Source organism: Dipodomys ordii, unplaced genomic scaffold (assembly GCF_000151885.1).
Source record: "Dipodomys ordii isolate 6190 unplaced genomic scaffold, Dord_2.0 Scaffold27, whole genome shotgun sequence".
Lineage (NCBI taxonomy): Eukaryota > Metazoa > Chordata > Mammalia > Rodentia > Heteromyidae > Dipodomys > Dipodomys ordii.
Genome location: NW_012267243.1, coordinates 9,852,611 through 9,866,960, shown reverse-complemented (window position 1 = coordinate 9,866,960; position 14,350 = coordinate 9,852,611). Strand labels below are relative to the sequence as shown.

Sequence of the window (14,350 nt, the reverse complement as noted above, 5' to 3'; positions counted from 1 at the left end):
GCGGGCGGCTGCGGGCCGCGCTCCGGGCTCCCCGCGCCTCCCGGGCTCCCGCCCCGCCGAGCGAGCACCCCTCTCCCCACGTCCACACCCATCCGTTCCCCGTTCTCCCTCTTCCAGCTTCACCCCTCCAGGGCCGACGCTAGAGAAAGACTGTCCTCCCGGGCCTCCTCCTCACTGGGGAATTGCCGGACAGAGCAAACAAACAAACAAAAAAGGCTCCAAAATAAACTCATCCGAATTCCTGATGGCGTCGACCGAGCCTCTTACGGGAGTAAAAGTTCCAAAACAAACAATAACGCTTTGGAAAAAGGTCAGATTGGCTAAAGTTAGTTCTTGAAAGGAGTAGTTGCACTTCCCTATTGATCGCCAAGGCGGGAACCCCGTGTGTACTGGTCCCCGATGAATTCCTCAAGGTCACTCTGCGATCTAAACTTAGAGAAGCCCGTGGCAGTGAAAGCCTTGCCGTCCTCTTGGGATTTATACAAACTAGATTGGTAACCACGGCAGTCTTTTTAAGTTTGGACCATGCTTGTAAATGCATTTGTGTCTACCAGCTCCAGGGAACTTTCCAAATCAATACATGATCACCACCGTGAAATTCCCCAACTTCGAATTTGGATAGAGCAGATTTACTTACTCTTTTCTGAGAACTGGGCTTCAAGTTATTGCATCGTTCTTTCTTTTCTTTTTTTTTTTTGTTTTTAGTTAAAGGTAATTAAAGGTTCATCAAGTGAGATGTGCCAGCACACATCTAGAATGCCAGCCTTGGAGGATAGAAGTTCTCTGCATCTTGATTGAGTCTTGACAAGAGTGGTGGAATTTTTCCTAACCTAGAGTTTGCCTCAGAGTCCCATATCCCAAAGCTTTTTGTGGGAACTCTGGTAAGCTTTAAAATACTGGCCTACATTCATGTGGGATATTAATCACTTTATAAAGTAATAAATGTAACTCATGCTGCATGTAGTAATATCTAGTCCATTCATCTGTATATAATTGCATGTACTCAAGAAACTTTCTCTTCTCCTTCATAGAAAAGTTGTCAAGGAATTTTTATATTTAGCCTGCAGCTACTGTATGATTAATACCTCACCATCCCTTTTGTTGAACCTTGTTCTATACTTTATTAGTAAGAAAAATATAAGCTGGGCCGCTGGTGGCTCATGCCTGTAATCCTAGCTACTCAGGAGGCTGAGATCTGAGGATCAAGGTTCAAAGCCAACCTGGGCAGGAAAATCCATGAGACTTCCCTCTAATTAACCATCAGAACAGCAGAGTGGTGCTGTGGCTCCAAGTGGTAGAGTGCTAGCCTTTGAGCAAAAGAGCTCAGGGACAGTGCTGAGTCCCTGAGTCAAGCCCCACAACTGACAAGAAAAAAAAAAAAATATATATATATATATATATAGCTTAATTGTTTAGCAGTCTGGTGTTAGCTTTTTTTTCTTTTCACTGTATTTTGCTGTAAAATCTAGATTAAAAATAATCTGTGAGTGACTCTTTTATATCTAAACATAAGGTATGTCTTTGTACTTCAAGATTTTAAAGTTGTTTTTTTTTGGAGACAGAGTCTTGCTACCATACCCAAGTTGGCCTAAAACTCATGGCTCTCCTGCCTCGGTCTCCAGAGCCCTGCTATCACAGGCATGAGCTGTACTCCATGCTCAAAGCTTTAGGATGTTTACCAGACTATATTTTAGAAAGTATCAGGAGAGTAAGGTTGTTAATGAGAACATCATTTCTTCTTTCAGCAGGGTTGAATGCCTGCCTGTTCCTTCAGGCACGACCATGGAGAAAAGTGGGAACATACAATTGGAGATCCCTGACTTCAGCAATTCTGTCCTGAGCCATCTAAACCAGCTGCGCATGCAGGGCCGCCTCTGTGATATTGTGGTCAATGTACAAGGACAAGCTTTCCGGGCTCACAAAGTAGTACTGGCTGCCAGCTCCCCCTATTTCCGGGACCACATGTCCTTGAATGAGATGAGTACTGTCTCCATTTCTGTCATCAAGAACCCTACTGTTTTTGAACAGCTCCTTTCTTTCTGTTACACAGGGCGGATATGCCTGCAACTGGCTGATATCATCAGTTACCTAACAGCTGCTAGTTTTCTGCAGATGCAGCATATTATAGATAAGTGTACACAAATCCTGGAGGGCATTCATTTCAAAATCAATGTGGCTGAGGTGGAAGCAGAATTAAGCCAAACTAGGACAAAGCATCAAGAGAGACCTCCAGAGTCTCACAGAGTCACGCCAAATTTAAACCGCTCACTTAGCCCACGACATAATACCCAAAAGGGAAACCGCCGAGGACAGGTTAGTGCTGTGCTGGATATCCGAGAATTAAGTCCCCCTGAGGAATCTACCAGCCCTCAGATAATTGAGCAGAGTTCTGATGTAGAGAGCCGGGAGCCCATTCTTCGTATCAACCGAGCAGGACAGTGGTATGTGGAGACGGGAGTGGCAGACCGGGGCGGCCCAAGCGATGATGAAGTGAGGGTTCTTGGAGCGGTGCACATCAAGACGGAAAATCTAGAGGAATGGCTGGGGCCTGAGAATCAGCCTTCTGGAGAAGACGGGAGTAGCGCCGAGGAGGTCACAGCCATGGTGATTGACACCACGGGCCACGGCTCCGTAGGACAGGACAGTTACACCCTAGGGTCTTCAGGAGCCAAGGTGGCTAGGCCCACAAGCAGTGAAGTTGACAGGTGAGTTGCATGGTTCCTCTGTCTAACAGCTGCCATGCTGACATCATTACTGATGATCGGCTTTACCTGATCTTAGCCAAAATAAGTGAACATTGGGGAAACTTGAAGTATGCCCCCAAACTTGCATTCTTTTTTTTTTTTTTTTTCAGCAAGAAGCTCCTAATCCTGAAGTATTCACTATAGTGTGAGAACTCTGGTAAAGTTAGACACTCCCAAGAATCAGAATAGCATGTGCAGTCACGCTAACATCAGTGACTGCCAGGGCTTCCTTACCATTCTAGACTGGGAGCTGATCGTCAGCCTGGAGCCGCACCGCCCTGCCTTTGGTGTGTTCTTACACACAGAGGGCGTCTTCGGGGAGTCGCTCCGTTTTACTTGGCCACACCTGCCAAATTAGAGGAAATATCCCTATCAGTGATTGGTCATTTACAGGGAAAACCTTTCTGATGTCTTCCAGTGTTCTTTAGTGCTGTCTTTCCTGTTTTCTTTCGTGGGTAGCTGCTGCTTCCACTGTCCTCTTTTTTTCCCCCACTGCTAGTTGCCTGTCTTTCTAATAATATTGAGTTTGTTATAATTTTTCTTCTTGGGGAAAATAGGACAAGTTTTAATCTACATCAATTGATAGAAATATTACTAACACATTGGTAATATCGTTTTGTTTCGGGTTTTTTGGTAGTACTGGGAATTACGGCCTTGCAATTGCTGGGCGGGCACTCTACTACTTGAGTCATAACTCCAGTCCCCTCCCTGTTCTTTTCCCTTAAAAAGAGATTGAAGGCTGAGTGACACTGACTCATGCCTGTATTCCTAGCTACTCAGAAGACTGAGATCCAAGAATAGTGGTTTGAAACCAGTCTGGACAGGAAAGTTTTTGAGACCTTTATCTCCAATTAACTACCAAAAAAAAAGCTGGAAGTGGAGCTGTGGCTTAAGTTGTACAGTTAGCCTTGAGTTTAAGCCCCAGGATTGACCTTAATGAGAACTGAAGAATGGGGGGCGAGGGATGTAGTTGTGGAGATGGGAGGTAAGGGATGGTAGGGGAAACAAAGGAGGAGGCAACAATGCTTGATAAGAAATGTACTGATTACCTTGCCCATGTGATTGTAACCCCTCTGTACAGTATTTTCACAATAAAAAAAAACATTAAAAAAAAAGAATGAGAAGTAAAGAAGCTATTACTTCAGTTTACAGGGGATCTTGAGAAACCATTTGTTAACAGATAGCAGTAGTATAAAGTAGCCACTCAGGTGGTCTTGATTTGAATATCCATTAAGTGCCATTAGTTATTCAAATATTCTTGAGCACAGAACTGTTTGACTTCCTGTGTTAAGTACTGTATTGGAAGTCGTACCAGGTAAAGGCAAAGATTCTTCATCTCCATGATCTATGTCTAGCCGGAGGCTGGATATAGAGGGAAAGAACAACCAAAAATCCAATAGGTGCACAGAAGGAACCAAATTAGAGACCCCGTTTTCATTTGTTCTTTCACCCTTTTCCCAGAACTTAGGTGGATAGCTTATATTTAGCTGTAGCTATACCTTCTCATATGGGCTATTGCTATGTCATTTTGTATGTTTTAAAATTTATTAGGATAAACTTTTCTTGCCTTTAAATCAGCCCTTATACTGATTCTGTAAAACACTAGTTCCCCATTACTGTTGCTTGGTTTGATCCTCCCACCTTAGTTATAAGATAAAGTGGGGAAACAGCACCATTTTTCAAGTTGTTTGGACTAATAGAAGTTAGTCCCTTTTATGCGCCTTTTCTAACAGATTTAGCCCGTCCGGCAGTGTTGTTCCCATGACTGAGAGACACAGAGCCAGAAGTGAATCTCCTGGGAGAATGGATGAGCCTAAGCAACCCAGCTCCCAGGTATGTCGTTGTTGAAACTGTTGTATTTGTTGAAGGAATTTCACTATGTATATGATCAGATATACTAAGAAAGGGAAGCTGTATCAAAAAATACTGTAATATTGGGGTTTGAACACAAAGCCTTGAACTTGCTTGGCAGGTGCTCTACCACTGGAGCCACATTTTTTGTGTTATTTTAGTTATGTGTTGAAGAAGGTTTTTTCCCATGCCAGCCTGGATCATGATCCCATTCACGCCTACCCTACAGCTAAGATTACCAAGGTGTGCCACATGCCCAGCTAATATTTTGCTCAGCTATCATCAAACTTCAGAGCTCCCAATTTCCACCTCCTAAATAGAATGATTACTTTTCTTCTATACCCATGAACATCCTAGAAGAGTTTCGGAAGTAGAAAAAAAAATATTATGCAACTCTGTTTTCATCATAGAGACCTCTAAATTAACCCCTAAATACTACCTGGAGATGACTTAGGACTTAGACTACCTTCTGGTTTTGTGTGTGTGTGTATGTGTGTGAGTGAGTGTGTGTGTGCACGTGCGAGACTACGTTCTAGTTTTGTGTGCATGAGTGTGTGTGTGCGCATGCGTGTGTACACTTGTGCACGCGCGCATATGTGCATATGTACTATGTATATTCGTAGAGTTACTAATTTATATCCAGTATTATATATTTGTAAATTAGACATTTTTGTGAATGTGTATTTTGTGTGCATGTGTCTTTTATTTTTCTGACTCTTTCACATGAAAGGTAAAAATACTTGATTAGCCATGTAGGTTACAATCTTTCTAATTCAACTTTTCCTCTACTCATCAGCTTTCACTCTCTCAAGCAGGTAAATTTTCTCTATGTAACAATCCATCAAATTATTTTTCTCTTTGTTTTGAATCTCAGATTCCTCGTTCTTCCTGGATCTACTCAATGCCTAATTCCTATTTCTGTTTAAGCCAGTGTTCTTTGATCTTCCCTTCTTAAATCATTATAGCCATTATACACAGTGCAATAGAATTTTTTCTTTTCCTCCTGGTGTTGGGGATCAATCCATGGCTCACGCTGCTGAGGCAAGCATTTTTCCACTGAATTGAATCACCAGCCTCTCACTTTTCCTAATTTTGCCGTAACTCATCTAAGTTACTCTTATTTGTATTCTTTTTTATGTTTCCTGTTACATTGAAATCTTGAAAGCAGAGACAATATTTTCTAACCTTCTATGTACCTCTGTGTCTTAATGGGAATTTTACTTATAAGTACAAAAATGGTTTATTTTGTCATTATGCAAATATCATAGAGAATACTTAGACAAAGAGTGCTGCATTTACTAAATACAGACTTATTTCATGTGAAATCCCCAGTTTGGTAGTAAAAACTGAAATCTCCAGTCTTGGAAAGTTTTAACTAAAATTAATACACTAATTAGGATGATTTTTAAAATTTATGTGGCTGTACTAGGGTTTGAACTCTGAGCCTTGTGCTAAGGAGGCTGGATCTCTACCACTTGAGCTATGCCTCGTGCTGCTAAATAGGATGATTTTTGAGGCCCTTTCAATTTGAGTCTTTGTTAATAATTATAGAGTGAGGAGCCGGGTGCCAGTGGCTCACACCTGTAATCCTAGCTACACTGGAGTCTTCAATCGGAGGGTGGGGATTCCTAGCCAGTCCAAGCAGGAAAGACTCTTATCTCCAATTAACCACCAGAAAAGTGGAAGTAGCTCTGTGACTCAAAGTGGCCTTGAGTGAAAAAGCTCAGGGACAGCATCCAAGCCCTGAGTTCAACCCCACAACTAACAAGAAAGAAAAATTAAAGGGATGGCTTTGAAGTCCATGTTAAGTATGACCTAGAAAATATGGAACTTATTCATATGTATGGAATTTATCCATTATATAGTACTATTTATTAAGTAATAGTTACTAAGCTAAGCACTGATTGAATTCTTGGCATCCTGGCAATGTGGACTGTGCATCTGTGCCTACAATCTAACAAGAAATTACCACATAAGAGTGGAATAAGGGGCTGGGAAGGTGGCTCAGCGGTAGAGTGCTTGCCTTGCATGCATGAGGCCCTGGGTTCCATTCCTCAGCACCACATCAGCAGAAAAAGCCAGAAGTAGCCCAGTGGCTCAAGTGGTAGAGTCCTAGCCTTGAGCTAAAGAGCTGAGGGACAGCGCCCAGACCCAGAGTTCAGGCCCCATGACCGGCAAAAAAAAAAAAAAAAAAAAGAGTGAAATGATCCACCTTTGGAGACAGAGAAAACCAGGAGACAGCCATTTTTTATTTTTATTTTTTGTAATTTTACTGTAGTAATTTTTAAAATGAGATTGATAGTGTGTGTGTGTGTGTGTGTGTGTGTGTGTGTTTTAATTTTTATTTTTGTTGGTTGTGGGGCCTGAACGCTGGGCCTGGGCGCTGGCCCTCAGCTCTTCGCCTCAGGGTTAGCGCACCTTCCCAGCCCCTAGTGTGTAATTTTTATGATCATAGTTCATCAGTGATTACTAAAATATGGTACTTGCTGCATGTGGACAATATTGGTGTGACAATACTTTCCTTAAAGTTTGGAAATTGTTTTAGGGAAATATGCCCTCAAAGCCATAGAGAAAACAAATTTGAAGTTGGCCAGGTATTATCAAACGGGGAGGAAATGGCATAAAATATTCACATATAAGTATGTTATACATATGCGTTGTATAATATATATATATGTGTGTGTGTACGATTTTTGTTATGCTTAATACTAATAGCTAATAGTTATTAATCTGCAGTACTTCATTGCGTTAATCATTCAGTATTCAGAGCAATATGTGAGGATGTTGTTGTTATATTCAATTTTTAGATGAGAAAATAAAGGGATACAGTCAAAACTTGCCCATGGTTACATAAACAACAGAACTCAGATTTGAATCCAAGTTTCAGCATCTTCATTGCTAGGTAGTAGTATTATGCATTCATTCAATATTTCCAAGTAGCTGGGTGAATTGGTTCATGAGTCGTTCTCTCAGGTTACACAGACAGCTGCGGCAAAAGGAGAGCTTGAACGTAAGGGTTTGAGGCCAACTGGGCAATGTAATGAGACCCTGCCTCTAAAGAAAAGAAATACCATTTTTAGAAAGTATATTTTTCAAGGACCTGAGCTCCAGTAGCTCATGCCTGTAATCCTAGCTAATCATGAGGCTGAGATCTGAGAAACAAGGTTAAGAAGCCAGCCCAGGAAAGAAAGTCCGTCAGACTCTTTTTTTCCAGTTAACTACCAAAAAAGCTGGAAGTAAAGCTATGACCCAAGTGGTAACATCCAGGCCCTGAGTTCAAGCCCCAGGACCAACACCGCCCCCCCCAAATAGAGATAGATCGGTATAATCACATACATGCAGAGAGAGAGAGAGAAGTGGCGCTGTGTCTCAAGTGGTAGAGCGCTAGCCTAGAGCTGAAGAGCTGAGGGACAGCGCCTAGGCCGAGGTCAGGCCCCACAACCACCACCAACAAAATAATAATAATAATATTGACTGCTTTGGCCTTGGTGACCTAAGATTTTTTTAGTGAGGAAATCCTTCATCCTTTATGTGACTTCTATTTTAATGATACAGGGGAATGACACAAAAGAAGTGTTCTATATAAAACCAGTCATGTCTTAAACCTTAGTCTCACTGTGCAACCCTAAACTTCACATCCTGCTTCCCAAACTTGTTGAGAACTCCTTTTTTTTTTTTGAAATGCTGATAAACACTGCCAGCTAGCATGTGAGAAAGTAGGCAAAACACATATTTAGAAATTAAAAGGACACAAAGTAAATTGCTAACTACATTAATCTTTCTCTAGTTAACTGCAAGTCAGCCTTGATTTCTTTAAATATTTTTATTTATTTATTTATTTTTGCTGGTCCTGGGGCTTGAACTTAGGGCCTGGGCACTGTCCCTGAGCTGCTTTTGCTCAAGACTAGCACTCTACCACTTGAGCCACAGCACCACTTCCAACCTTTTCTGTGTATGTTGTAGTGAGGAATCAAACCCAGGGGTTCATGCATGCAAGGCTAGCATTGTACCATTAAGCCACATTCCCAGCACCTGTCATTTTTTTTCCTATGTGTGCTGGTACTGTGGCTTGAATTCAGGGCCTCAGGCTCAGCATTTTCTGCTCATGGCTCGTGCTCTACTACTTGAACCATGCTTTCAGTTCTAGTTTTTTGCTGGTTAGTTGAAGATAGGGTCTTAAGGATTTGTCTACCCTGGCTGTCTCTGAACTGTGATCCTGAAATCTCAGCCTCATCAGTGAATACTATAGATGTAAGCACCAGAACTTGGCTCATAAATGTCATTTATATTGTACTTGCCGTTATCTATTTCTGTAACTATCTGCTAGTTGATATAATAGCTATATATCATGTGGCTATTTGAGTTGATACTTTAATTAATTGAAATAACTAAAATCTCACTTCCTTAGTTGCATTAGCCATATACAAATGTACAATAACCACATATTGCTGGTAGCTTTCATGCTGACTAGTACAGATTATAGAACATTGCAGTCATCACAAAAAATTCTTTTGGCCCATCACCATCCAAGCACTTCATTATCTGGTTTGTAATTATAAGACTAGGATTCAAGGTGTGATTCAGTTGAGTTCAGATTCTCCTTTTCATGTAAAATAATACAATCAGCATAGATTTAATAAGCATCTGGTTTGTTAGCCAGAAATTAAATATTTTGCTCCCATTTTGTGTCAATAGGGTAATGTCTTCAGGTTTTTCTTAAGTTTTAATGTTAATATGCTTTTTTGTTATTTTCTGTTGGTCTTTCCATTAGAAGTAAGAATGTAAAGTCTGGGAATATAGCTCATTGGTGTCAAACTTGGCTAGCACGTGAAAGGCCCTGGATTCCATCCCTAGTATTACATATATACACACATGCTCACATGCGCACACATACACATACACGCATGCTCACACACATGTAGCTGGTAACAAGTAAAAGTGGATTTGATTGCTCTTAACATGTGTGTTTAATGATCCAGGTTCATTCTTGCTCATTTTTCAGGTAGAAGAGTCAGCAATGATGGGAGTAAGTGGCTATGTAGAATATCTCCGAGAGCAGGAAGTATCCGAGCGGTGGTTCCGGTACAACCCCCGTCTTACCTGCATCTATTGTGCCAAATCTTTCAACCAAAAAGGGAGTCTGGACCGTCACATGCGCTTACACATGGGGATCACACCATTCGTCTGCCGTATGTGTGGCAAGAAGTACACTAGGAAAGATCAGCTAGAGTATCACATCCGAAAGCACACAGGCAACAAGCCCTTTCACTGTCATGTCTGTGGCAAAAGCTTCCCCTTCCAGGCAATCCTGAATCAGCACTTTCGCAAAAACCACCCTGGCTGTATACCGCTGGAGGGGCCGCACAGCATCTCTCCTGAGACGACTGTCACATCTCGAGGACAAGGTGAAGAAGAGTCACCTTCACAGGAAGAGACAGTTGCTCCTGGGGAAACTGCCCAGGGTTCTGTGTCCACTACTGGGCCAGATTGAAACAGTGAGGGGGAAGGGGCAGACCCTCTTCCCCTTGGGCTGTACGCAGCCCATATCAGGGCCATGGACTGGTACTTAGCTTCACAAAATGCCACATCATGAGACCAGAAGATTGCTTCCAAGATGTTGCCAAACTAGAGGATCGGCAGTACACAAAAGCACTAAAAGCTCTACCCGCCTCATTCCCACACCACACTTTGGAAAATAATTGAGCAAATCAACTTTCTAATTCAGGGATCAACAGCCTTGGTTTGTTAACTTTATAAGAAAAAAATACCTTTTTTAAACAAAACTGATCAATGATCATTTATCTACCCTTCATGTTTGAACACTGTACTTCAATCCATATCATCTTGGTGGCTGTTACTGCCCAGATCTTTAAAAAAAAAAAAAAAATGGAACAGGAGCCTTGGCCATCTAAAGCAACCAACAAAGAGAGAGAGAAGGTAGTCATGATAGTGAGGAGGAATGCCTCCTTTTCCCTTCCCTGCCACACTTGCATCTTCACATTTCAGAAGAACAAAGTGAATGAAGATTGGTGGTTCTTACTGTTCTGAAAGGTTAGACATTATCTTTGCCCTAACTAGGCATCTAATACTTTGCCTGATTGCTTCACGTCATAAGCCATCTTGGAGCAGTATTCTAATGGGCAGCATCACCGGAAGCACTTTAGGCATGTAGAAGTGAAATGGAGCAGCAAGGTATTTGCAGTAGGTACTGCTACATTTGGGGGCTTGATTGTTGTGCTAAGGAAAAGAGGAGCAAAAAAGGAACTGGTTTTTATGTTTGATACAGAGTAGCACAGAGCCTGTTGCAACTGCCTGACTGCTATTTATGAAGTTATATCTATATGCATCCTTGAGTTTCAAGGGAATGGCTCTAGTCCAGAGTGAATAAACCTGTTAGGCTGACTACCAAAGTTTCATCCAGCCTCCTGTGGCTCCTAGTTTCACAGAACAGCAATATTGCACATCAGAAACGTCACTTTTCAGTGAAATAAGCCTGGATTACATTTTTAAAGCCACTGGTCTCCATATTTGATAACTTTTATATGAAGTTTGAAACACATTTTTTTCTGCAATATCATAGGTAAAGAATTCAAACTCTTCTTACTGCAACCACAGTTTCATTTCTTTCTATGTTAGTTTATATTTTTAGTCCAATGAAGAACCTCACTTAAGTCTATGTCTCGGGTCTACAAACATGAGAATTCATAAACCAGCCATCAGCAAATTGATGGTGACTCCAAGAGCTTTGTTTTTTTTTTTTTTAAATAATACACTACAGGGCACTTATCAGAAGACATCATGCACAACTGTGTTGCAATAAATGATCACGGGATCAATTTTGATCAGGTTTGGTTACTTAATCATTCCTAAGATTTTTAAAACTTCAAGGGACCTTTTTTAGTAATTCTGAGTTTCTCTGAGATTCTTATTCCAGCACTAAGAGAAAGAACTTACCAAACACGCACAGCTTTAGCTGCTGTGTCTTGCATGCAGGGAGGAGGAGGAATAATGAGGGTTACAGGCAGACGGTTGCCTGCATCCTCCAGTGCAAACAGAAGAGAGAAAACAAATCTCTATCTTCTCTTGATGGATTCTGTGTAATACTTAAATATTTAATGGCTTATGGATTGTTTTGGTATGGAGGCGTAGATGATTGTAAAAGAGGTTTGGGAGGGGCCAGTCATCCCTGCTCTGGTGAGCCACGTGTGAGAATGTTAGTCTGTGTGCTTCTTTCTTGAGAATGCTTTGTGATATGAGGAAAGATAGCTAGAACAGAATGACACTTTAGTGTTAAATTAGAATGCAAAGGGTAGCTTTAAGCAATCTGAGAATTGTGTGTGTGTGTGTGTGTGTGTGTGTATATATACACATATATACACACACACATATATATATATATATATACATATATATACACAGCTGCACTCTTATCACTAAAGAAAAGTTTTCTCTTCTGGTCAAGTATAGAAATGCATCTTTTGGAGGAATGTAATGCTACCATTTGATAAGAACCTATTCTTAACTGTAGCTTTAAAGCTGTATTCTGTCATTAGGAGGCATGGACTGGGACTTCCTGCTGTGAGTTGGGTAACAACATGACTGGATGAAAACTGTCTCCTTGATTTATCTTAGGAATTGGCTGTGCTTTGTGACATAGAAAAAAGCAGAGTTGAAATTTGACTGAAATGCTTAGGGAAACTTTTCAGTGGGGAATCAAGGCTTTCAGTGAACAGACTTTGCCATTACTAAATAGGCAAGGAGCTGAGAAGTACAGAAGATGATTCTTTAGATGGAGCTTTTAAGCCTACCTAAAAAAAATTTAAGTCCACTATTCTTTTGACATGTATGTTTGTCACAGCAGTCTTCATTGTTTTGTTAGTGTCTTAGATTACATAGGAGAAAATAGAGCTTTTTAAACTATTACCAAGCTGTAATGGCGAAGTGCAGTAATTTTTATAAAGAGAAACTTTGCAGCATTTATCAACACTCCATCCAGGCTAAGTGACAGACATCTTCCATGAAGTAGGGACTGTCAGGTTCATGTGGAAACCTTACGCCTGTTTGGTGGGCTCCCTTCCCTCTGCATTCACCTGTAGTTGGTTTGTACTGTATTGATACTGTGAACGGGTGCTTCCGTCATCTAGGACCACACATCCTGTTGGCTGGTTCTCTCCTCTCAATTGGCCTCGCCGGAGTCATGAAATTCATGAAAGTACAAGCCAGGCTATATTTTCAACCAAGTTTCTGAAACTAATTTCCCTGTTTTACTTACAGGAGATTATTAAAGAGGCTATCCAGGATTCTTATCCAAGTTCACTGTGACATTGTTCTAGTTCTTAGCTAACATCACTGTAGGTCAAAGGAGTTTGTAATGTTCTATGTACATCATATTGGTATGTGTACATGGAGAATACCTCTGAAGGATATACTAAATAGACGCGAACGGATGCAGAAAATTCCTTACTAGATCTTAACTTGTACGTGTCACCTGGTAAGGGGAACTGCATTAGCAATGAGGGCTAGGTCATCATTACCTTAATGACATGAAACTGCTAACACTGGAACTGTATTGAGTCACACATAATAGCAGAGCTATCCAGTATTCTCTACAAAAGAAGAGAGATGGCAACCTATTAATCTCTTATTATTCTAAATACACCTTTATTCACTCTGAATTGTGATACCAGTATAAAAATACAGCATTAATAGACAATGCACTGTACTTAGGCAGAAAGACTCTTTCTAGTGACTTACTCTCTTCTTACCAGAACCATATTTACCTCTGGATTGAGTTGATTTTTGTGTGTATGCATAAGTTGCAAATTACCCCCATAACACCTTATTGTACTAAAGAGTTTAATCTTGACTACATGAAAATGAGTTCATTTGTAAAGAATAGAGATTGGAAAAAAGAGAGCAATTAAGGAAAGTTTTCTTATGGTTTTTTCTTTTTCTTTTTCTTCTTAATGCGAGTTTCCAGTTTCTTGTACGTCTGCCACCAAAATAGGGCTTTCCATGTCATGTCTACTACTCCAGTTATACAATCTGAAGTCTGGCTTTGGTTTGGAAGTTGTTTGGTAGAAGAGTAAAATCCAGAATTTCATTCTTGTTTTTGTTTTGTTTTGTTTGTGTCTGTACTGGAGCTTGAACTCAGGGCCTTGTGCTCTTACTTAGCTTTTTTGCTCAAGGATGGTACCCTACCACTTGAGCCACACACTTCTACTTCCCAACCTTCATTTTTAATAGCTGAGTATTCTCTAGTCAGAGATAAATTTCACATTTTTAGCTGTTACTTGACACTAATTGTTTTTCATTTAACTGGTAAAAACTATGTTTCTGATTAGATCTAATTCAAAGAAATGAAAGTAATGAATAATGGAAAGGCAATTGAATTGAGCTAAGATAGCAGTCATTTGAGTCACAGTGTAAAGTCACAAAAATGCTGAAAACCTTTGAATTTTCCTTTGTTCAGATAAAAAAGCATGTTTTGTTTTCTCTTCCTCATATATTCTTCCCATTATCTGTATACTTATTTGTTGAAAGAATTAGTCTTTGAAAATGTATCTCTTATGCCACATGGGAGTTTAAAAATTGAAATATTTTGATAGGTGAGATTTAAAAAAAGGGACGACAAATTGTCAGGTAAATTACAGTTTTAAAAATTCTCTCTTACCAAAGTATGTTCTTAAGGCTTATGAGTTAGATCAGAGTTCAGCAAACCATAGCCCCTAAGTCAAATCTAAAGGCCACCGCAA

The 14,350-nt window shown here is 40.5% G+C and overlaps 1 protein-coding gene across 2 annotated transcripts in view; it reads left to right on the top strand.

Annotated features, from left to right (window-relative positions):
- The window catches only part of Zbtb37 (zinc finger and BTB domain containing 37), an 11,090-nt gene extending 389 nt beyond the window's left edge, over window positions 1-10,701 (top strand). The window contains exons 2-5 of one of the 2 annotated variants that reach the window (XM_013015600.1): window positions 118-310; window positions 1,749-2,705; window positions 4,478-4,577; window positions 9,598-10,701. In XM_013015600.1, coding sequence (XP_012871054.1) covers window positions 1,783-2,705; window positions 4,478-4,577; window positions 9,598-10,086 — 1,512 coding nt within the window. In that variant the 5' untranslated portion in view covers window positions 118-310; window positions 1,749-1,782 and the 3' untranslated portion in view covers window positions 10,087-10,701. Of the gene's footprint in view, window positions 1-117; window positions 311-1,745; window positions 2,706-4,477; window positions 4,578-9,597 lie in introns of both variants that reach the window. The other variant, XM_013015601.1, reaches the window with a different exon arrangement.
- The last annotated feature ends 3,649 nt before the right edge of the window (window positions 10,702-14,350 follow it).